The sequence below is a fragment of the Oncorhynchus nerka genome, linkage group LG24 (assembly GCF_034236695.1).
Source record: "Oncorhynchus nerka isolate Pitt River linkage group LG24, Oner_Uvic_2.0, whole genome shotgun sequence".
Lineage (NCBI taxonomy): Eukaryota > Metazoa > Chordata > Actinopteri > Salmoniformes > Salmonidae > Oncorhynchus > Oncorhynchus nerka.
The window spans coordinates 60,633,559-60,655,137 of NC_088419.1; the positions used below are offsets into that span (position 1 = coordinate 60,633,559).

The window sequence follows — 21,579 nt, forward strand, 5'->3', positions numbered from 1 at the left end:
TAAGCTAATTCCCCAAAGATGGCTCACCACTCATCGTACTGGGTGACTAATCTCCCGACGCCAGATTTCAGTAAATTTCTTTCCACCTCTCCTCTTTTGACCTTACCCTTTCCCCAATCACCTCCCACTCAAGGCAGACAATATGCACAACCTCATTTACACTAGAGGCTGTTGCCTACTAATCTCACTGCAACCCCCACACGTCTCTGATCACTACTTTGGGCTGAGTAGTGTCCTACCCAGATGGTCATGCGCCGCTGCAATCTTCGCTCTCTCCCCCATCCTATCCTCTCTTCCATCTGCTAAATCCTTCTCCCTCCTGACTGCCTCGTTGACCTACACTTCATTTCCGCATCATTTTTTCATGCCTCTACTCTCTCCTCTCTAACTCATCTTCCTCTGTATCCATTGCTAATGCTGCGTTCTATCACTTAAAATGTCAAGCTTCTGCCTCCAACCCTGGGAAACTCTTCCCCACTTTCTCCTCCCTCAATCCTCCAGCCCACCTGTACCCGTAGGCTGCCGCTTAAAAAACAAGAAATACAAAGTTGAATAATAAATGAATTCAGCATGAACAGGGAAAAAAATAAAACATAAAAATAGGTAGACCTCCAGCCCCAACCATCCCATTCCCCACCCAGCCAACACGTCTCGATCCAATCCCCCCCGCATCCCCTCAGCCATCTACACAAAATATTCTACAATAATAGCAAAAATATTTAGCCATTTTAGCTAATTTATTGAAGATGAAATACATAAATCTCACACCCCTAAGTAAATACTTTGTAGAAGCACCCTTGCCAGTGATTACAGCTGTGAGCCTCTCTGGGTAAGTCCCTTAAGAGTTTCTCGCCACCTGGAATGTGCAACATTTGATGATTATTATTCAATTATTATTATTAGGATTCAAAATGCATTAAGTTCTGTCAAATTGGTTGTTGATCATCAATGGACCATTTTCAGGTCTTGCCATAGATTTTACAAGTATATTGAAGTCTAAGCACAGGGGTGGCAGCATCATCTTGTGGGTGTGCTTGGCTGCAGGAGGGACTGGTGTACTTCACAAAATAGATGTCATCACGAGGCAGGAAAATTATGTGGATATATTGAAGCAACTCATCTCAAGACATCAGCTTGGTCACAAATGGGTCTTCCAAATGGACAATGACCCCAAGCATACTTCCAAAGTTATGGCAAAATGGCTTAAGGACAACAAAAAGACCACAAAAAGAGAACCAGCCCCGTTGCGGACCACGATGCTTTGCTCCCAGACAAACTAAACAACTTCTTTGCTCGCTTTGAGGACAATACAGTGCCACCGACACGGCCCGCTACCAAAACCTGCGGGCTCTCCTTCACTGCAGCCAACGTGAGTAAAACATTTAAACGTGTTAATCCTCGCAAGGCTGCCGGCCCAGACGGCATCCCTAGCCGCGTCCTCAGAGCATGCGCAGACCAGCTGGATGGTGTGTTTACGGACATATTCAATCAATCCTTATCCCAGTCTGCTGTTCCCACATGCTTCAAGAGGGCCACCATTGTTCCTGTTCCCAAGAAAGCTAAGGTAACTGAGCTAAATGAGTATCGCCCCCAAGCACTCACTTCCGTCATCATGAAGTGCTTTGAGAGACTAGTCAAGGACCATTTCACCTCCACCCTACCTGACACCCTATTCCCACTCCAATTTGCTTACTGCCCCAATAGGTCCACAGACGATGCAATCACACTGCCCTAACCCATCTGGACAAGAGGAATACCTATGTAAGAATGCTGTTCATCAACTACAGCTCAGCATTTAACACCATAGTACTCTCCAAACTCGTCATTAAGATAGAGACACTGGGACTCGACCCCGCACTGTGCAACTGGGTCCTGGACTTCCTGACGGGCTGCCCCCGGGTGGTGAGGGTAGGAAACATCTCCACCCCGCTGATCCTCAACACTGGGGCCCCACAAGGGTGCGTTCTCAGCCCTCTCCTGTACTCCCTGTTCACCCATGACTGCGTGGCCATGCACGCCTCCAACTCAATCATCAAGTTTGCTGACGACACTACAGTGGTAGGCTTGATTACCAACAACGAAGAGACTGCCTACAGGGAGGAGGTGAGGGCTCTTGGTATATGGTGTCAGGAAAATAACCTCACACTCAATGTCAACAAAACAAAAAAGATGATCGTGGACTTCAGGAAACAGCAGAGGGAGCAGCCCCCTATCCACATTGACGGGACAGTAGTGGAGAAGGTGGACAGTTAAGTTCCTCTGCGTACACATCACGGACAAACTGAAATGGTGCGCCTCTTCAACCTCAGGAGGCTGAAGTAATTCAGCTCGTCACCAAACACACACAGACTTTTACAGATGCACAATCGAGAGCATCCTGTCGGGCTGTATCACCGCCTGGTTCAGCAACTGCTCCGCCCACAACCGTAAGGCTCTCCAGAGGGTAGTGAGGTCTACACAACACATCACCGGGGGCAAACTACCTGCTCTCCAGGACATCTACACCACCCGATGTCACAGTAAGGCCAAAAAGAGCATCAAGGACAACAACAACCCGAGCCACTGCCTGTTCACCCCACTATCATCCAGAGGGTGAGATTAGTACAGGTGCATCAAAGCGGGGACCGAGAGACTGACAAACAGCTTCTATCTCAAGGCCATCAGACTGTTAAGCAGCCAAAACTAACATGGAGTGGCTGCTGCCAACATACTGACTCATCTCTAGCCACTTTAATAATAAAAAATGGGATGTAATAAATGTATCACTAGCCACTTTAAACCATTTTTACATACCCTACATTACTCATATGTATATACTGTACTCTATACAATCTACTGCATCTTGCCTATGCCATTCGGCCATCGCTCATCCATGTATTTTTATGCACATATTCTAATACATTCCTTTACATAAGGTAGTTGTGAAATTGTTAGATTACTTGTTAGATACTACTGCATGGTCAGAACTAGAAGCACAAGCATTTCGCTACACTCGCATTAACATCTGCTAACCATGCATACAGTCATGGACAAAAGTTTTGAGAATGACACCAAAGTTTTCTGCTTCAGAGCCTTTAGATATTTTTGTCAGATATCATGGAATACTGAAGTATAATTACAAGCATTTCATAAGTGTCAAAGGCTTTTATTGACAATTACATTAAGTTGATGCAGAGTCAATATTTTCAGTTTGAGCCTTCTTTTTCAAGACCTCTGCAATCCGCCCTGGCAGGCTGTCAATTAACTTCTGGGCCACTGATGGCAGCCCATTCCTGCATAATCAATGCTTGGAGTTTGTCAGGATTTGTGGGTTGTTTGTTTGTCCACCCGCCTCGAGGATTGACTACAAGTTCTCAATGGGGTTAAGGTCTGGGGAGTTTCCTGGCCATGGACCCAAAACATTGATGTTTTGTTCCCCGCCACTTGCATTGTTCGTCACCAAACCTTTCCTGGATGGTTGTGAGAAGTTGCTCTCAGATGATGTGTTGATTCCATTCTTCATTCATGGCTGTGTTCTTAGGCAAAATTGTGAGTGAGCCCACTCCCTTGGCTGAGAAGCAACCCCACAGATGAATGGTCTCAGGATGCTTTACTGTTGGCAGGACACAGGACTGATGGTAGCGCTCACCTTGTCTTCTCCGGACAAGCTTTTTTCCGGATGCCCCAAACAATCGGAAAGGGGATTCATCAGAGAAAATGACTTTACCCCAGTCCTCAGCAGTCCAATCCCGGTACCTTTTGCAGAATATCAGTCTGTCCCTGATGTTTTTCCTGGAGAAAAGTGGCTTCTTTGCTGCCCTTCTTGACACCAGGCCATCCTCCAAAAGTCTTCACCTCATTGTGCGTGCAGATGCACTCACACCTGCCTGCTGCCATTTCTGAGCAAGCTCTGTACTGGTGATGCCCCAATCACGCAGCCGAATCAACTTTAGGAGACGGTCCTGGCGCTTGCTGGAATTTCTTGGGCGCCCTGAAGCCGCCTTCACAACAATTGAACCGCCCTCGAAGTTCTTGATGATCCGATAAGTGGTTGATTTTAGGTGCAATCTTACTGGCAGCAATATCTTTGCCTGTGAAGCCCTTTTTATGCAAAGCAATGATGACGGCACGCATTTCCATGCAGGTAGCCATGGTTGACAGATGAAGAACAATGATTCCAAGCACCACCATCCTTTTGAATCTTCCAGTCTGTTATTCGACCTCAATCAGCATGACAGAGTGAGCTCCAGCCTTGTCCTCGTCAACACTCACACCTGTGTTAACGAGAGAATCACTGACATGATGTCAGCTGGTCCTTTTGTGGCAGGGCTGAAATGCAGTGGAAATGTTTTTTGGGGATTCAGTTCATTTGCATGGCAAATAGGGACTTTGCAATTAATTGCAATTCATCTGATCACTCTTCATAACATTCTGGAGTATATGCAAATTGTCATTATACAAACTGAGGCAGCAGACTTTGTGAAAATATATTTGTGTCATTCTCAACTTTTGGCCACGACTGTATGTGACAAATACAATTTGATTTTACAAAGTCAAGGTATTGGAGGGCCTATCACAAAGTCCTGACCTAAACCCTATAGACAATTTGTGGGCAGAACTGAAAAAGTGTGTGCGAGCAAGGAGGCCTACAAACCTGACTCAGTTACACCAGCTCTGCCAGGAGGAATGGGCCAAAATTCACCCAACTTATTGTGAGAAGCTTGTGGAAGGCTACCTGAAACGTTTGACCCAAGTTAAACAATTTGAAGGCAATGCTACCAAATGCTAATTAAGTGTATGTAACCTTCTGACACACTGGGAAAGTGTGGAAAGAAATAAAAGCTGAAATAAATAATTATACTATTATTCTGACATTTCACATTCTTAAAATGAAGTGGTGATCCTAACTGACCTAAGACAGGGAATTTTTACTAGGATCAAATGTCAGGAATTGTGAAAAACTGAGCTTAAATGTATTTCGCTAAGGTTTATGTAAACTTCCGACTTCAACTGTACACACACACACACAAACACACAATGTAATTACAAATCTAATTACAGTATGGAACAACTATTTGACAGCTTGATATATTTAAACTATTAAGTTAACTGTCTAAAAAGTGCTAAATGCTGTTGGGCATTTGGTTTGCTATTTTAGGAGCTAGTTAGCCATCTAGCGTCTTCCAAAATCAATCAGTTGCTTGGTAACAGCAGACAATCCCCTCCTGGATCAAGAGGCTTGCTGTCTAATATTTATTTTGTGCATGCAGCAAACTGAGTAGGCCTACCCAGCACAGGGCAGCTGGATCGGGTGTACCTACCACCAACATCCCGAGACAAAAACAAAAAATAGGAACAAGGCTTTATTGTTGTTGTTTTTTACAGAACATTTTAGGTTTTGACTAGGAATGCCTTTGAGATCGACCGGTTGGTGCCCACTGCGCTAGATAGTTGAGTGATGTTCAATATCGTGCTTCATTTCTGCTCGGCAGTCCAGGGGGAGCTGCGCAGCAGATTCTGGGATACTGCGCGCGCAGCTCAGAGTGAACATTGATTGCAAGGTAAGTGAGCCTGGAAAAAATGTACGAACTTGGAAAGAGGTAGGAGGATTATCCATACCAAACTTCAAATTGTATTTACAGGCGCTAGTACATCCTAAATTGGTTGACATGATTCTTCCGCCCTCTGGCTGAGAAGAGAGATATGGTGTCTCCTATTATCCTGGAAGAGGTGATCTTCACTCATATATCCTATAATGAATGTCAACTTCGCTTTCGTCCAATTATTACTCAACTTCTATTTGTCAACTATGTTTGACAGCCACCGTCGATGGTGACGACATCGTGATGTCACAAATTTGACTGCACCTCCAGAGTCTGGTAAAGGACATTGCTAGGCCTAGTTATTGAAAAATTATCTAGTCTAGGCTGCAGAATGATTTTCAAAAATTGGTAGGACTATGTTTTTATTGTCCATAACAATACTCAGATATCACTTATATTAGCCTACCTTCTAACCTTTTCTAATGGTCGCCGCTGCCAGAGTTTTATTTTTATGCACGTCAAGTCAGAATGCACTCACTGTTCCAAAATGTGACGTTACGCAACAGTACAGTTAACACGAGCTGCCAGCTAATTATCTAGAGGCTATGATTCAATTTGATTTTCAAACAGGTTGTATTTTCTAACAACAATTTGATTTGAGGTGAAGTAGCGCATTTCAGTGTTGCGGACAATTTATGTTTGAATCTTTACTGAGCCGGACAAATGTTGCTCTTCCCCATTTTTTACGCACATCAAGTATGCAAACATTTGCGCAGTCTTGCACATTTTCTGGCTGGCACTCGCATTGTTGTTTTACTTACAAATAATAACTTTGGATATGTGTGTTCCGAGCAAAGTAAGTGCGTTATTTTCTGTATATCATCTTGTTTCCTAAGTATGTATCTATGTATGTACGGAGCATAATGCATTTACCGTTTTCAAGTACTGGTGACAAATAATGCAATTCCGATTATTGCATTGATTGTAACAGACACCTGTTGTCCTGATTATAAAATGAGCTAAGGCTAAGCTATTTGCGGCGCCATGTTTGTTGACATACAATGCATTCTGGGTGTCACGTAAACGTCTGTCAGACCAAAGACGTTATGAGGTGAAGCAATGGTTCACTTATCTTTCGAGTAAACTTCCAGAAGTGAATGAAGGCAAGTGAACAATAGTAGATGACAACCCCTTCAACATGTATACTGCAAATTAAACTCATAGTCTCCTCATTTTTATTTGACGCAAAAGAACAAACATGGCGGCGCACACAAACTATCCATCGTCGGATTACTTTTGATTTCTAGAAAGTGTCTCGTATTTAGATCAATGTTGAGCTCACCCGTGATGTAATGAATTGTGAATAGTAATTACTATTAGCTAATTCATATTGTGGCTTCTGTCAGCCAAGAGTTCTCTAAAAATGGCAGCTTAAGTTACATCAATCTTTCCTCAGTTTGCGCTAACGTAGCCTACATTTTCCAGTTTGGATGATTGTGTATGCTGTTGCTACTTCTGTGAATGTCTTAACATTGCATCCAAAAATAAACTGGTCACGTTCAGGACATTTTTTTAAAGTGGCTAGCTCCAATGCTGACTGTTGCGTCAATCGAAACTGGACGCTCTAAATAAGCTTAATAATCACAGTATCAGCGGGGTGGAGATGTTGTTACCTACCCTCACCACCTGGGGGCGGCCCGTCAGGAAGTCCAGTACCCAGTTGACAGGGCGGGGTCGAGACCCAGGGTCTCGAGCTTGATGACGAGTTTGGAGGGTACTATGGTGTTAAATTCTGAGCTGTAGTCGATTAACAGCATTTTCACATAGGTATTCCTCTTGTCCAGATGGGTTAGGGAAGTGTGCAGTGTGGTTGAGATTGCATCGTCTGTGGACCTATTTGTGCGGTAAGAAAATTGGAGTGGGTCTAGGGTGTCAGGTAGGGTGGAGGTGATATGGTCCTTGACTAGTCTCTCAAAGCACTTCATGATGACGGAAGTGAGTGCTACGGGGCAGTAGTCGTTTAGCTCAGTTACCTTAGCTTCAAGAGGTGGCCCTCTTGAAGCATGTGGGAACAGCAGACTGGGATAAGGATTGATTATGTCCGTAAACACACCAGCCAGCTGGTCTGCGCATGCTCTGAGGGCGCAGCTGGGGATGCCGTCTGGGCCTGCAGCCTTGCGAGGGTTAACACGTTTAAATGTTTTACTCACGTCGGCTGCAGTGAAGGAGAGTCCTGAAGGAGAGTCCGCATGTTTTGGTTGCGGGCCGTGTCCTGCGGAGTTTGCTACTCGGATACAGAAAAAGTGAACATACTGATGTTCTTTTTCAGAATCCTTTAGGTAGACCTAAAACATGGTCAAAAAGAACTAGACCTAACAGTTCCTAATTGCACATTTTAATTTCAAATTAAAATGTAGCCTATATTCAAATCCATTATTCCTCCTCCAAACTTTACAGTTGGCACAATGCATTCGGACAGGTAGAGTTCTCCTGGCATCCACAAACCCAGATTAGTCCGTCGGACTGCCAGAAGGTGAAGCGATTCATCACTCCAGAGAACACGTTTCCACTGCTCCAGAGTCCAATGGCGGCAAGCTTTACACCACTCCAGCCAACGCTTGACATTGCGCATGGTGATCTTAGGCTTGTGTGCGGCTGCTCGGCCATGGAAATCCATTTCGAAGCTCCCGACGAACAGTTCTTGGGCTGACCTTGCTTCCAGGCAGTTTGGAATTCAGTAGTGAGTGTTGCAACTGAGAAAAGACAACTTTTACGCGCTTCAGCAGTCGGTGGTCCCATTTGGTGACCTTGTGTAGCCTACCACTTTGCGGCGGAGTCATTGTTGCTCCTAAATGTTTCCATTTCACAATAACAAAAATTACAGTTCACTGGGGCAGAAATTTGACAAACTGACTTTGTTGGGAAGGTGGCATCCTATGACGGTGCCACATTAAAAGTCACTGAGCTCTTCAGTAAGGCCATTCTGTAAATACAATTTGAAGTTTGGTATGGATAATCGTCCTACCTCTTTCCAAGTTCATACATTTTTTCCAGGCTCACTTACCTTGCAATCAATGTTCACTCTGAGCTGTGCGCGCAGTATCCCAGAGTCTGCTGCGCAGCTCCCCCTGGACTGCCGATCAAAAATGAAGCACGAAATTGAACATCACTCAACTATCTAGCGCAGTGGTCAACAACCGGTTGATGTTCTGTAAAAAACCCAATGATAAAGCCTTGTACCTATTTTTTTTTGTTTTGTCTCGGGATGTTGGCGGTAGGTGCATCCGATCCAGCTGCCCTGTGCCGGGTAGGCGAACAGTTGCCATTTTTAACTATTTCATGTGTCTCAAGGTACAAACTACCTTCATGGGCAGGCACAGAGAGCAAATCAATTGCACTATAAGCCTACCGCTAGCCAATCGGATGGCTCAGATGACAGTGTCTGCAGTATCGTAGCAGGCATAAAAGAAAGCTACCGCAAAGTTGATACTGTGAGATTCCAAAATGTTTAAAACCATGACTAGAGAGACAACAAATACAGCAAAGAGATGCTGTTTTTATGAGTGAATTCATGTTTAAGTTCTTACCCAGCACTGTCAGCACTTTGTATTCAAAACGTATAAAATGCACCTTTTTCCTATTTCCACTCAGTGCTACAACAAGCACTGCAGCAGTAATGAATGAGTAGGAAAGTTTTTATAGGGTTGGCTAGGTCTTTTTTTAAATAGAGGAATATTTCACTTTCTCTGTTCATAAGAGCAACATGAATTTGTGCATGAGGCAGAAATAATGCAGAGCAACTCAACTTGTGTCTTAATCTGGAAGACTGTGACCCTTTTTGGTCAGGGAGATTTTGAGAGGCGGACCCTCCATCTGCTGAAACTGACCATCAGATGCAGGCACCATCAGCCCAATTAAATATTATTTAAATGTATGTTCACTCCGCTGTGCTTCACAAGTAATACAACAGATATTTTACCGGTGTGATCATATATCCTACCTCAAATTTTGAAATATATACATTACCGTTCAAAAGTTTGAGGTTACTTAGAAATGTCCTTGTTTTTGAAAGAAAAACAATTTTTTTGTCCATTAAAATAACATGAAATCGATTAGAAATACAGTGTAGACGGCAGAGTCAGCCGTTTCCAATTACAATAGTAATTTACAACATTAACGTCTACACTGTATTTCTGATCAATTTGATGTTCTTTTAAAATGGACAAAAAAAAAACATTGCTTTTCTTTCAAAAACAAGGACATTTCTAAGTAACCCCAAACTTCTGAACGGTAATGTATATATTTTTTTGTTTAATTAAAATGGCCCGAACAACAATGCATTAGCAGGGCAATTCAAGCAAAGCCAATATAAAGCTCCGCCTTATCTCAGTTCACTGGTCACGATGGCAACACCCACCCATAGCATGCGCTCCAGCAAGTGTATCTCACTGATCATCCCTAAAGCCAACACCTCATTTGGCCGCCTTTCCTTCCAGTTCTCTGCTGCCTGTGACTGGAACGAATTGCAAAAATCGCTGAAGTTGGAGACTTTTATCTCCCTCACCAACTTTAAACATCTGCTATCTGAGCAGCTAACCGATCGCTGCAGCTGTACATGGTTCATCGGTAAATAGCCCACCCAATTTACCTACCTCATCCCCATACGGTTTTTATTTATTTACTTTACTGCTCTTTTGCACACCAGTATCTCTACCTGCACATGACCATCTGATCATTTATCACTCCAGTGTTAATCTGCTAAATTGTAATTATTCACCTACCTCCTCATGCCTTTTGCACACAATGTATATAGACTTTTTCTTTTTTTTCCTACTGTGTTATTGACTTGTTTATTGTTTACTCCATGTGTAACTCTGTGTTGTTGTCTGTTCACACTGCTATGCTTTATCTTGGCCAGGTCGCAGTTGTAAATGAGAACTTGTTCTCAACTAGCCTTCCTGGTTAAATAAAGGTGAAATAAAATTTTAAAAAATATGCGGAGATAATGTATTGGGCCTATAGCTTACTGCACAAACCTCATTGCTACAGTACTGTTTTAGCCTTGCGTTTTTTAAGTCCTGTTATAAAAGAATCTGAGCGGTAGATCTTGGCTTGCATTTTGACTCTGTAATCTTGACTCAGAAAGGGTTGATGACCAGTGTTCTAGAGTTTTCCATGTTAACACGATCAAGGTTTCCCTTCACTGTGGCAGTTGATTGAATCAATGCAATATTAGCCACTTTCAAAGCAATATAGCGAAACAAGACAAACTATGCAATAGATTTTGTTGTAGTCAGCCCGTACTCTACACAGACCAGTGTGGCATAAACAATCAGAGCTGCAGTAGGCTTACATGCAAATAGAGCATCACCATAATATGGATCTGCCATTTAAATTGAACTGTACTGTGTTGACAGCATGAACGGTCGTGAGTAGATGCACTTGTTTTAAGATCAAAGCGAGAGCTGCATGTAGCCACGTGTGCACATTTTGTTCATATTCTTTGCTAGTTAGTGAATTATTTGCACAGTTATAGATAATTTGTAGTCAGCAATGGGAGAGTGATTGCTTCCTACAAGAGCACAAAACTTATACATTTCTAGACATCTTTGAAAAGCATGTCAGGTAAAGAGCTATTTTTTGTCTTAAAGGGGCAGTGTTGTATTTTGAGAGAGGCTTGAATAAGCTAAGTACCCAATAGGCAGAGGGTGGCATAGTTGGTCTGATTCTCTGTAATCATGGTATGGGAATAATAATGCATTTTATTTTGTTAAGTGGTTTCTTGCATCAAAAACCAACATTTTTACCACCTCCTTGTCTGGAGCACAAGTGGATAAACAGGTTCATGTCAAGCCATGCATGTTTTTTTCCAAAAGTCTTATGGAATGTAGGCCTACATTGAACACCACAAATTGACTGCTACTGTAGGCTAAATGATATAACAGCTATTTCTATATTAAAATGTTATGGGATACATTAGCTCCATTGGTTTTGATGGTAGGCCACTCTGGTAGGCTTACATTATGATAAAATAGCCACAGTAGTCTACATGACCACTTAAAACTGTATTGCAGGTACAACCTAACTGTTCATAGCAAACACGCGCTGGAAGTTGCACCAAATTTTCACTATGTTCAAGTTTGCGCTCAGACCTGAAATTTGCTCAGTGCCGAAAACATTGCTGGCCATATACATTTTGAAGCCGCGCTATGGATTTGATCCCAATAGCCAGAAGGGGGAGACAAGGGAAGCATTTAACTACAAAAATTCAGCTGTGGCAATATATTAATCTTGATAATAGATCATCTGCCAGTTAAAAAACCTGGGATATTAGTCCATCTAGTCCGGTCGAATTTAATTGAGTGTTCTGTTAAAGTTTCAGGCCATGGTTTTATCTAAGGAAGGAAATATCTCTATTCCCAAATATTTCAAATGGGAAACGATTGGGATGGAGTCCTCCATCAGGGTCGAGTGGCAGTAGGGCAGATTGTTAGATTTTAGAACTTGAAATAGAGCTGCATTTGTCTATGATTATCTGAGCTTTTGGGAGGGATTGAGATATATTGTCAAGAGAAAGTCAGATATCGTCAGCATATAATGAGATTATGTGATCCATAGAATTGAGAGATGAGTAATTTCCATCAATTATCAAATCGCCCGGGCCAGGGGATCCATAGACAAATTGGAGAGGTGAGAGAATCACCTTACCTGCTACTTCTAGTTATTCTGAACGGAACAGAGCAGGTATTGCCTGTTATTACTATGGCTGAGGGATTGTCATATAGTACTTTAATCATGAAATTGGAGCTAAGTCCCATATGTTCAAAAACCAACTAAAGATATGACCCTTCTAGTCTATCAAAAGCTTTTTCTGCGTCGAGAGAACTGCCCAAGGAGCTTTAGTTTCTGATGAAGCATGTAAGATATGTAATAGACGGAGGTTCTGAGGATAATCATTTAATAAACCCGCTTTGGTTCAGATGTATCAATTTGGGTAAGTAAGTTTCGAGGCGGGAAGACAGAACATTTGAAAATAGATATTAAACTGTGTTTATCAAAGATAGAGGGAGTTTATGAGAGCACTGTGTGGCATCCGTAACCTTTTTAATAAAAGCGGAATTAGTGCTGTATTTAAATCCCTTATAAATGAACCTTTGTGAACGGCTGTGTTAATATTTTCAAGTAACAGTAACAGTGGAACTAATTGATTCCAAAGTGTTAAATATACCTCAGGAGGAATACAGTCACAACCAGGTGCCTTTATTCATGTTATCCAATACCCTTTTGAGTTCATGGAGAGAAATGAGGGCTCCCAGCAAGCAGGCTTCCTCAGTTGAGAGAAGAGGAGTTCTTATATATATATTTTTTAAATTACTCAATCTAGGCCTCCTGCAGTCTAAGGCACTGCATCGTAGTGCTTGAGGCATCACTACAGACCCCGGTTCGATCCCGCGACCGGGAGACTGGCCCAGCATCGTACGGGTTAGGGAAGGGTTTGGTCACGCTCTAGCGACTCCTGTGGGAGGCCGGGCGCATGCACGCTGACACAGTTGCCAACAGTATGGTGTTTCCTCCGACACATTGGTGCGGGTGGCTTCCAGGGTTAAGCGAGCAGTGTGTCAAGAAGCAGTGCAGTGTTTGAGGACACATGGCTCTCGACCTTCGCCTCTCCCGAGTCCATACAGAAGTTGCAGCGATGGGACAAGACTATAAATCATTATGAATTCATTCAATTTCAAATTTTCATAGAAAGTCGGATTTTGTAGTAAGGAAATATTAAAGCTCCACCTTGTGGCTCTTTTACAAGATTCTGAAATGTGTATCTGGCAGTAACAAGCATGATGATCAGAAAGGCTTAAATGTTGAATTTCCATTTTCTTGATTTAAGAAAATAGAGTAGATAATAGTATGAAATCAACTTGGGAGAATGTTTTGTGCCTGTTTAATAGAAAGAGTAATCTTTTGCTTTAGGGTTATAAGCTCACCAGGCATCAATAAGGTTGTAATCAAATAGTATATGTTGGAGAGACTTGGTTGCCTGTGAATTGTAGTGGTCTTATTAGATTTGTACCAGATATGTCCAGAATGGCATTCCCGTCTGTCCCAATAAACAGTTGGAATTCAGTTAATTCTAACACGTTGTTCAGAGAATCAAAAAAAGATATGATTATATACATTTTGAGCATACACATTAATAAAGGCCGTTCTCTTTCCATTATGGATACATTTAACTTCTTGGTCTTTACCAATGATGGTGATTGAGTTTATGTATCATTATGATTACATCATTAATTTTGTTTGGGGCTGATCAAAAATCAGCCAGTTTGTACAAATGGTTCTCTATTCTAATGCGTGTCCTTTTGGTGCGGGTGTGTTTCTTTGAGCATTGCTATTTCAATATGGTTTCTTGCTAGAATATCAAGACAGCTGGAACATTTGCTAGCGATATTAAGGGCTTTCAAATTCCATAAGAGAATAGCTAGTGTTGCCATTGTTTTTCTAAAATGTAATTGTTATCATTGGTGTTGGTAAGCCCATGAAAGTCAAATAAAAAGCTGGACCCACAGGGAAACCCACCCATTGACTGGTATCCCTTTATTCTCTTTCTAAAACACTTGAGCGTGCGGTCTAACTCTCGTTATCTCCCTCAGAACAATCTTCTTGACCCTAACCAGACAGGCGTCAAGGCAGCTCACTCTCCTCTGTGTCAGAGGCTCTCCACTCTGCCAAAGCGGACTTTCTCCCCTCATCCTCCTAGATCAGGGGTGGGCAAACTTTTTTTGGGGCTCGAGGGCCACATCGGGATTTTGAAATTCAACAGAGGGCCCCATTTTTGGGGGGGACCAATGGTTAAAATCAATTTGCGGGGTCCTCCCGAGTGGCGCAGTGGTCTAAGGCACTGCATCGCAGTGCTTGAGGCATCACTACAGACCTGGGTTCGATCACAGGCTGTGTTACAGCTGGCCGTGACTGGAAGACCCATGAGGCGGTGCACAATTGGCCCAGCGTCATCCGGGTTAGGAGAGGGTTTGGCAGGCTAAGATTTCCTTGTCCCATCGCGCTCTAGCGACTCCTGTGATGGGCCGGTAGCATGTTTCCTCCGACACATTGGTGCGGCTGGCTTCTGGGTTAAGCGGGTATTGTGTCAAGAAGCAGTGCGGCTTGGCTGGGTCGTGTTTCGGAGGACGCACAGCTCTCGACCTTCGCCTCTCCCGAGTGTGTACGGGAGTTGCAGAGATGGCACAAGACTAACTACCAATTGAATACCACGGAATTGGGGAGAAAAAAAAGGGGTACATTTTTTTTACTACAAATTTATAAATATATGTACGGCCTATTGGCCTACTTCCCCCCCCCTAGATCTATCCACTGCCTTCAAAACCGTGAACCATCAGATCCTCCACCCTCTCAGGGTTGGGTGTCTCAGGCTCTGCACATTCCTGGATTGCATCCTACCTGGCAGGTAGACAGGATCTGTGTCTGCACCACGTGCTTTCACTACTGGTGTCCCCCAGGGCTCGGTTCTAGACCCTCTTTTCTCTCTCTACACAGTCACTCTGCACTGTCATTTCCTCACATAGTCTATTCTATCATTACTATGCGGATGACATCTCTTTTCCTTACCCCCTTTCTGACACCCAGGCGGCGACACGCATCTCTGCGTGTCTGGCAGATCTCAGCTTGGATGTTGGCCCACCACCTCAAGCTAAACCTCAGAGCTGTCCTCCTCCCGGGAAAGGCCTGCCCGCTTCAAGAACTCTCCATCACAGCTGACAACTCCACAGTGTCCCCATCCCAGAGTGCAAAGAACCTTGGCATAATCGTGGACAACACCCTGTAGTTCTCTGCAAACATTAAAGCACAGACTCGTTCATGCTCTAAAAACACCCAAAGAGTACAACCTTTCCTCACACAGCAGGTCCTAATCCAGGCCAAACTGGGTGCACTTTTTGGTTTTTGCCTAGAACCACACAGCTGATTCAAATACTCAAAGCTTGATGAGTTGGTTATTTGAATCAACTGTGTGGTGCTAGTACAAAACTAAAATGTGCACCCAGTGGGAGCCCCAGGACCGAGTTTGAGAAATCCTGGTCTAGACTCGTGCAACTGTTGGCTTGACTCCCCGCTTGTGCCATCAAAACTCAGCAACTTATTCAGAATGGCGCAGCCCGCCTGGTCTTCAACCATCCAAAGTGGCTTCCAGTTGAAGCTTGCATCATCTTCAAGACCGATTCCGCCACTTCTGGTCTCTTGGTCCTAACCACCCCTACGGGAGGGCAGCTCCCGCACAGCCCAGTCAAAGCGCTTCTCTGTCCTGGCACACCAATGGTGGAACAAGCGTCCCCCTAAAGTGAGCACAGTGGAGTCCCTGCCCATCTTTTGAAACTAACTCTTGGAAGTTATCTTAAATAACTTACAGTGATCCCAACACCCTCGAAATAAAACCACTTTGCTGATAAATACTTTGCTGAGGGGAAATGCACTTGATACTGATAAAAGTCACATTGTCAAAGAGACATTTTCAGTTATCAAAACGTCACACCAGGGAAAGCCTACATGAAACAGACCTTGTTTGAACTGGTTCTAAAATATCCTATGGGAAAAAATGAATGGTGAAAAAAACGATTGGAACTATTTCTGTGCTTGACTGCTAAGTTTTATGACGTGTCCACTGTGGGGCTCATGTTTGTCCTATGCACTGTAATACAGCTCAGATATGTCAGCCCTGGAGGCTTCACGTAGAATCCTCAAAATAAAATATTTATTTGTCACATGTTTCAAATACAACAGGTGTAGACTTTCCCGTGATATGCACGAGTCCTTTACAAACAATGCAGAGTTGTTCTCACAATGCCATCCAAATCATAAAGTCAAATCGCTTTACATATCGGATAACGTAGGGAAACGTTGTGGTTTACAGCAGCAACAGCAGCAGCATGGCTGTTATGTAATTGGGGGCAACTTGTTTTGCATACTATAAATCCTTATAGATCAAATACAACACTCATATCATTATGATGAATGGTATCACTTCAGCAATGATGCATAATTGACTCCGAAATTGAAAGCCATCACATACCAATCACAATAATTGAAGACTTCAAGCATCCATCCAATTAATTAAATTATGGGAACGTGTGTGTATGGAGGAAGAATGGTTTAATGTTACTGTACCCAACAAAAGAAGTTTAAGTTCCCTCCTCGCGTCTCGCTTGTCTCGACGGAGCTGCTTATCGATCTCGGCGTTGATTCGTTTGGACTCCTTCGCCTCCTCGCTCAGGCAACAACCCATCATGGATTCTAAAGTCATCACCGCAGTATTTAAACGCCAGACTTGAATGCGGCGCCCACACCTCACACTTAATAGCAAATAATTGTCCCAATCCCCTTTGTAAATCCGAATGGACAGTCCAAGGGTAAAAATAAATGAGTGGTGTGGATGCAACAAATGTAGCCAGCTAGCTACGAAGTTTGGCCTCTTGAGGACGCCTTTGCGCGAGCTAGCATTGGGCAGTTACACCAAATATTTGACAGCTTGTAAGTCTCTAGACAAGGCAGATACAACTAGCTAATATGGCCCAGTTAAACTCGATAGCACCTAGCCAGCGACAATCGCTAGCTAGCTCTTCACAGTCAACAGGATAGTTAGCGTTTCAGTCCAAAAATGACCAATATATTTCTAACTAAATGTCGTAGTTCTCTAGCAACGACTCTTCCAACGCATTTAAATTGCCGTGTGCTTACCAACCCAAGACCCGGAGACAACGGGACAAACTTGGCTGCCACATCTGTACAGTCTCATGCTACGCCTAGCCGCCCCAGAACCAAGACCATAAAACGTCCGAGTAGTGACAAAGAGCCTCTGTGAAACTGTCCATCTGCTAGTTAACTAAATTTCTAACTAGCTGTCAAACGGCAAAACACGACGAAGATTAAAAACAAAAAAAGTACTCGCTTTATCTAGCTAGGATAGCAAGCTACTGTACTGTAGCTAGCTTGTGTTGTATTTGCTAGCCGTGACCACCTAGCTAACAAGTATGGCTAACGTTAGATAGCTGGCTAAAATATATAGCTAGGCGGGCTAGCTAGCCATATATGACACTTAGCTAGCTAAAACGCCAAATTTGGCTAACGTTCTTCATTGTGGTATCATCCTCCAAAAATGTAGGTAGATTCAAACTAATCAAACACTTATAAAACGCTCGCTGACAACAAAAGGGGCATTGCCTTGAATGTTTCGTGCGTTTATCGCCCCTTTTAATTTTTTCCCCTTGGTAATCACGCGTCAGCCCGGGTGTGATGTACACTCACTACCTTGTTGCTGGCTACACTTGGGAGGAAAAGTCACTGACAGAGCGAAAGCAAATCAAGACAGAGAATGAGGGGGGTTAATCAAAACTGAATGGGTGGGGTTTACACGCTGTCATTGCGGGCAGGTCTAAAAACTGCCAAGTTTGTTAGAGAAACCGATAAACCATAGACTTAGATAGGCATGTCTGTGAGAGCACTGGCAGTGCCAGAGATGTAGAGGCGAAGCGGTAATACACAGCTATATGCAGAGTGCCTGCTTTTCGGCCCTTGGGATAATGACTCCCATTGTTAGGGCGTTGACCATCTCGTCATTATATACAGTATCTCTGGCAGCGCTATTGAGGCCATCTCCATTTTGAAGTAGCCAATTTTCTTATTTGAGTTGGCAAACCAACTGAAAGGGTACATACTGTCACCTGGAGTGTATTTGAACAGGTATAACGCGAAGTTTGGCAATTTACCGCCACCTGCAGTTATGGAATGCTTGCTCACGAGTGTAATTCATTGGCTGATCCCGCCTGGTGATCTGGATGGAATTATGTGATCCTTCCTTAACCCATGGGAAGTCCCACCCAGTTGACTACTTCAAAATAGTGAAAGTCCTTAAAAGCTTTCCCCGTGCTAAAATTCGGTTTTGGTACTAGAGCCCTCTATCTAACTCTATGCAACAAACAATCTTTCCTTTCGAGGAGTGTCAACCACAGATCCAGAAATTTGACTGGATGGACAACGCCCATCTTTTGTCAAACATCTATAGTTAGCCTACTCCACTGTTGCAAAAGTAGGCCACAAATGTTCCAACTTTATGGTAGGTACAATTCAACACCTGAGGAAGACAGATATGCATTGCTAACATTTTGTAGAGAATTAAAGGGATAGTACATATTGGTTTCCTTACCATGTAGGCCTAAGCACTCTATGGACAATGTATGACAGCAATCCATGCTTTGTTTATGTTTAGCTGGCCACTGTTTTCAAATGCAGTCCAAAACCAATGCAAGTACATTTTTTGCTTTCCGGTCCAAATCATCTTAAAGTGACTGACATTGGTTGCCTAGCTCAATTAAGTTACTTCATTGATGATTTGGACATGGAGCGTGGAATCAAAGCTTGGATCACTATCGTACCTTGTCCACAGACTGCCTACAGGGTGTAAGGAAACCAATCCGTCCTTTTGTAATTTGGGTGATCCATCCTTTAATCAGATGTATTTTTCTCATTCTCATCTATCTATTTGCAGTTCTCTACTCTATGTTTGTACTAGCTGCATTGACCTTATCTTGCACTTACTATGCACACTCACAAGACTATACAGTTGAAGTCGGAAGTTTATACACCTTAGCCAAATACTTTTAACTCAGTTTTTCACAATTACTGTCATTTAATCCTAATAAAAATTCCCTGTCTTAGGACAGTTAGGATCACCACTTTATTTTAAGAATGTGAAATGTCAGAATAATAGTAGAGTGATTTATTTAAGCTTTTATTTATTTCATCACATTCCCAGTGGGTCAGCGGTTTGCATACACTAAATTAGCATTTGGTAGCATTGCCTTTAAATTGTTTAACTTGGGTCAAACGTTTCGGTTAGCCTTTCACAAGCTTAGGTGAATTTTGTCCCATTCCTCCTGACAGCTGGTATAACGGAGTCAGGTTTGTAGGCCTCCTTGCTCGTACACACTTTTTCAGTTCTGCCCACACATTTTCTATAGGATTGAGGCCACTCCAATACCTTGACTTTGTTGTCCTTAAGCCATTTTCCCACAACTTTGGAAGTATGCTTGGGGTCACTGTCCATTTGGAAGACCCATTTGCGACCAAGCTTTCACTTCCTGACTGATGTCTTAAGATGTTGCTTCAATATATCCACATAATTTTCCTGCCTCATGATGCCATCTATTTTGTGAAGTGCACCAGTCCCTCATGCAGCAAAGCACCCCCACAACATGATGCTGCCACCCCCGTGCTTCACGGTTGGGATGGTGTTCTTCAGCTTGCAAGCTTCCACCTTTTTCCTCCAAACATAACGATGGTCATTATGGCCAAACAGTTCTATTTTTGTTTCATCAGACCAGAGGACATTTCTCCAAAAAGTACCATCTTTGTCCCCATGTGCAGTTGCAAACCGTATTCTGGCTTTTTTTATGGAGGTTTTGGAGCAGTGGTTTCTTCCTTGGTGAGCTGCATTTCATCTTATGTCAAAATAGGACTCGTTTTACTGTGGATATAGATACTTTTATAGCTGTTTCCTTCCGCATCTTCACAAGGTCCTTTGCTGTTGTTCTGGGATTGAGTTGCACATTTCACACCAAAGTACGTTAATCTCTAGGAGACAGAAGACGTCTCCTTCCTGAGCGGTATGACGGCTGCGTGGTCCCATGGTGTTTATACTTGCGTACTATTGTTTGTACAGGTGAACGTGGTACCTTCAGGCATTTGGAAATTGCTCCCAAGGATGAACCAGACAATTTTTTTTCTGAGGTCTTGGTTGATTTCTTTTTATTTTCCCATGATGTCAAGCAAAGAGGCACTGAGTTTGAAGGTAGGCCTTGAAATACATCCACAGGTACACCTCCAAATGACTCAAATGGTGTCAATTAACCTATCAGAAGCTTCTAAAGCTATGACATAATTTTCTGGAATTTTCTAAGCTTTTTAAAGGCACAGTCAATTTAATATATGTAAACGTCTAACCCACTGGAATTGTGATATAGTGAATTATAAGTGGAATAACCTGTCTGTAAACAATTGTTGGAAAAATTACTTGTGTCATGCACAAAGTAGATGTCCTAACCGACTTGCCAAAATGATAGTTTGTTAACAAGAAATGTGTGGAGTGGTTGAAAAACAAGTTTTAATGACTCCAACCTAAGTGTATGTAGACTTCCGACTTCAACTGTATATACTATACACACTCACTCACACACACCACACTGACTCTCACACAAAACCCACACACATTCACATACACTACATGCACACACACGCATACCGACACAACATACACACACTTTCACACTCATCATATGCTTCTGCAACTCTGTTCTTTATTCTTACTGTTATTATTATCTATTCTGATGTCTAGTCACTTTATCCTGCCTTTATGTACATATCTACATCAAATACCTCGTACCCCTGCACACTGATCTGGTAGTGGTATTCCCTGTATATAGCTTCAGTGTTGTGTATTTTATTACTCTTGTGTTGCTATTTTTATTTGTATTATTATTGCTAAAATCTGCATCGTTGGAAAGGGCTCATAAGCAAGTATTTCACTGTAAAGTCTACATCAGTTGTATTCGGCGCATGTGACAAATAACATTTTACTTTATTGGATCAGTTTGAAATAATTGCTTTTTTGTCAAATATTGGCTTGGCATTCAAGTAGGTAATATTCCTGACTCTGCCAGGACTGTGATGTCCATGACTGAAAATAATCACATGATGATAATGGCTTATAAATAGGCCAGTCCAATCCTAATTCTGTTGTGTATTTTTTAATGTTCTGTACAGTAGCCTAAAAAAAACTTGGTGCTCTACATATGCTATATGGTGGTGTATCAATATCGCAACCTTTTGTGGTGAAGTTAGACGTTCAGTTCTTATTCTTCTTCTTCATACAATGAACAAAAATGTAAATGCAACAATTTAAAAGATTTTACTGAATTACAGCTCATATAAGGAAATCAGTCAATTTAAATAAATTCATTAGGCCCGAATCTATGGATTTCACATGATTGGGAAT

At 42.6% G+C, this 21,579-nt stretch overlaps 1 protein-coding gene across 2 annotated transcripts in view; it reads right to left on the bottom strand.

Moving 5' to 3' along the window:
- Positions 1-17,882, bottom strand: part of LOC115108339 (guanine nucleotide-binding protein subunit alpha-11) — an 83,818-nt gene extending 65,936 nt beyond the window's left edge. The window contains exon 1 of one of the 2 annotated variants that reach the window (XM_029632545.2): positions 16,698-17,882. In XM_029632545.2, the coding sequence (XP_029488405.1) occupies positions 16,698-16,833 (136 nt within the window). In that variant the 5' untranslated portion in view covers positions 16,834-17,882. The remainder of the gene's footprint in view (positions 1-16,697) is intronic. The other variant, XM_029632544.2, reaches the window with a different exon arrangement.
- Positions 17,883-21,579: the final 3,697 nt, after the last annotated feature.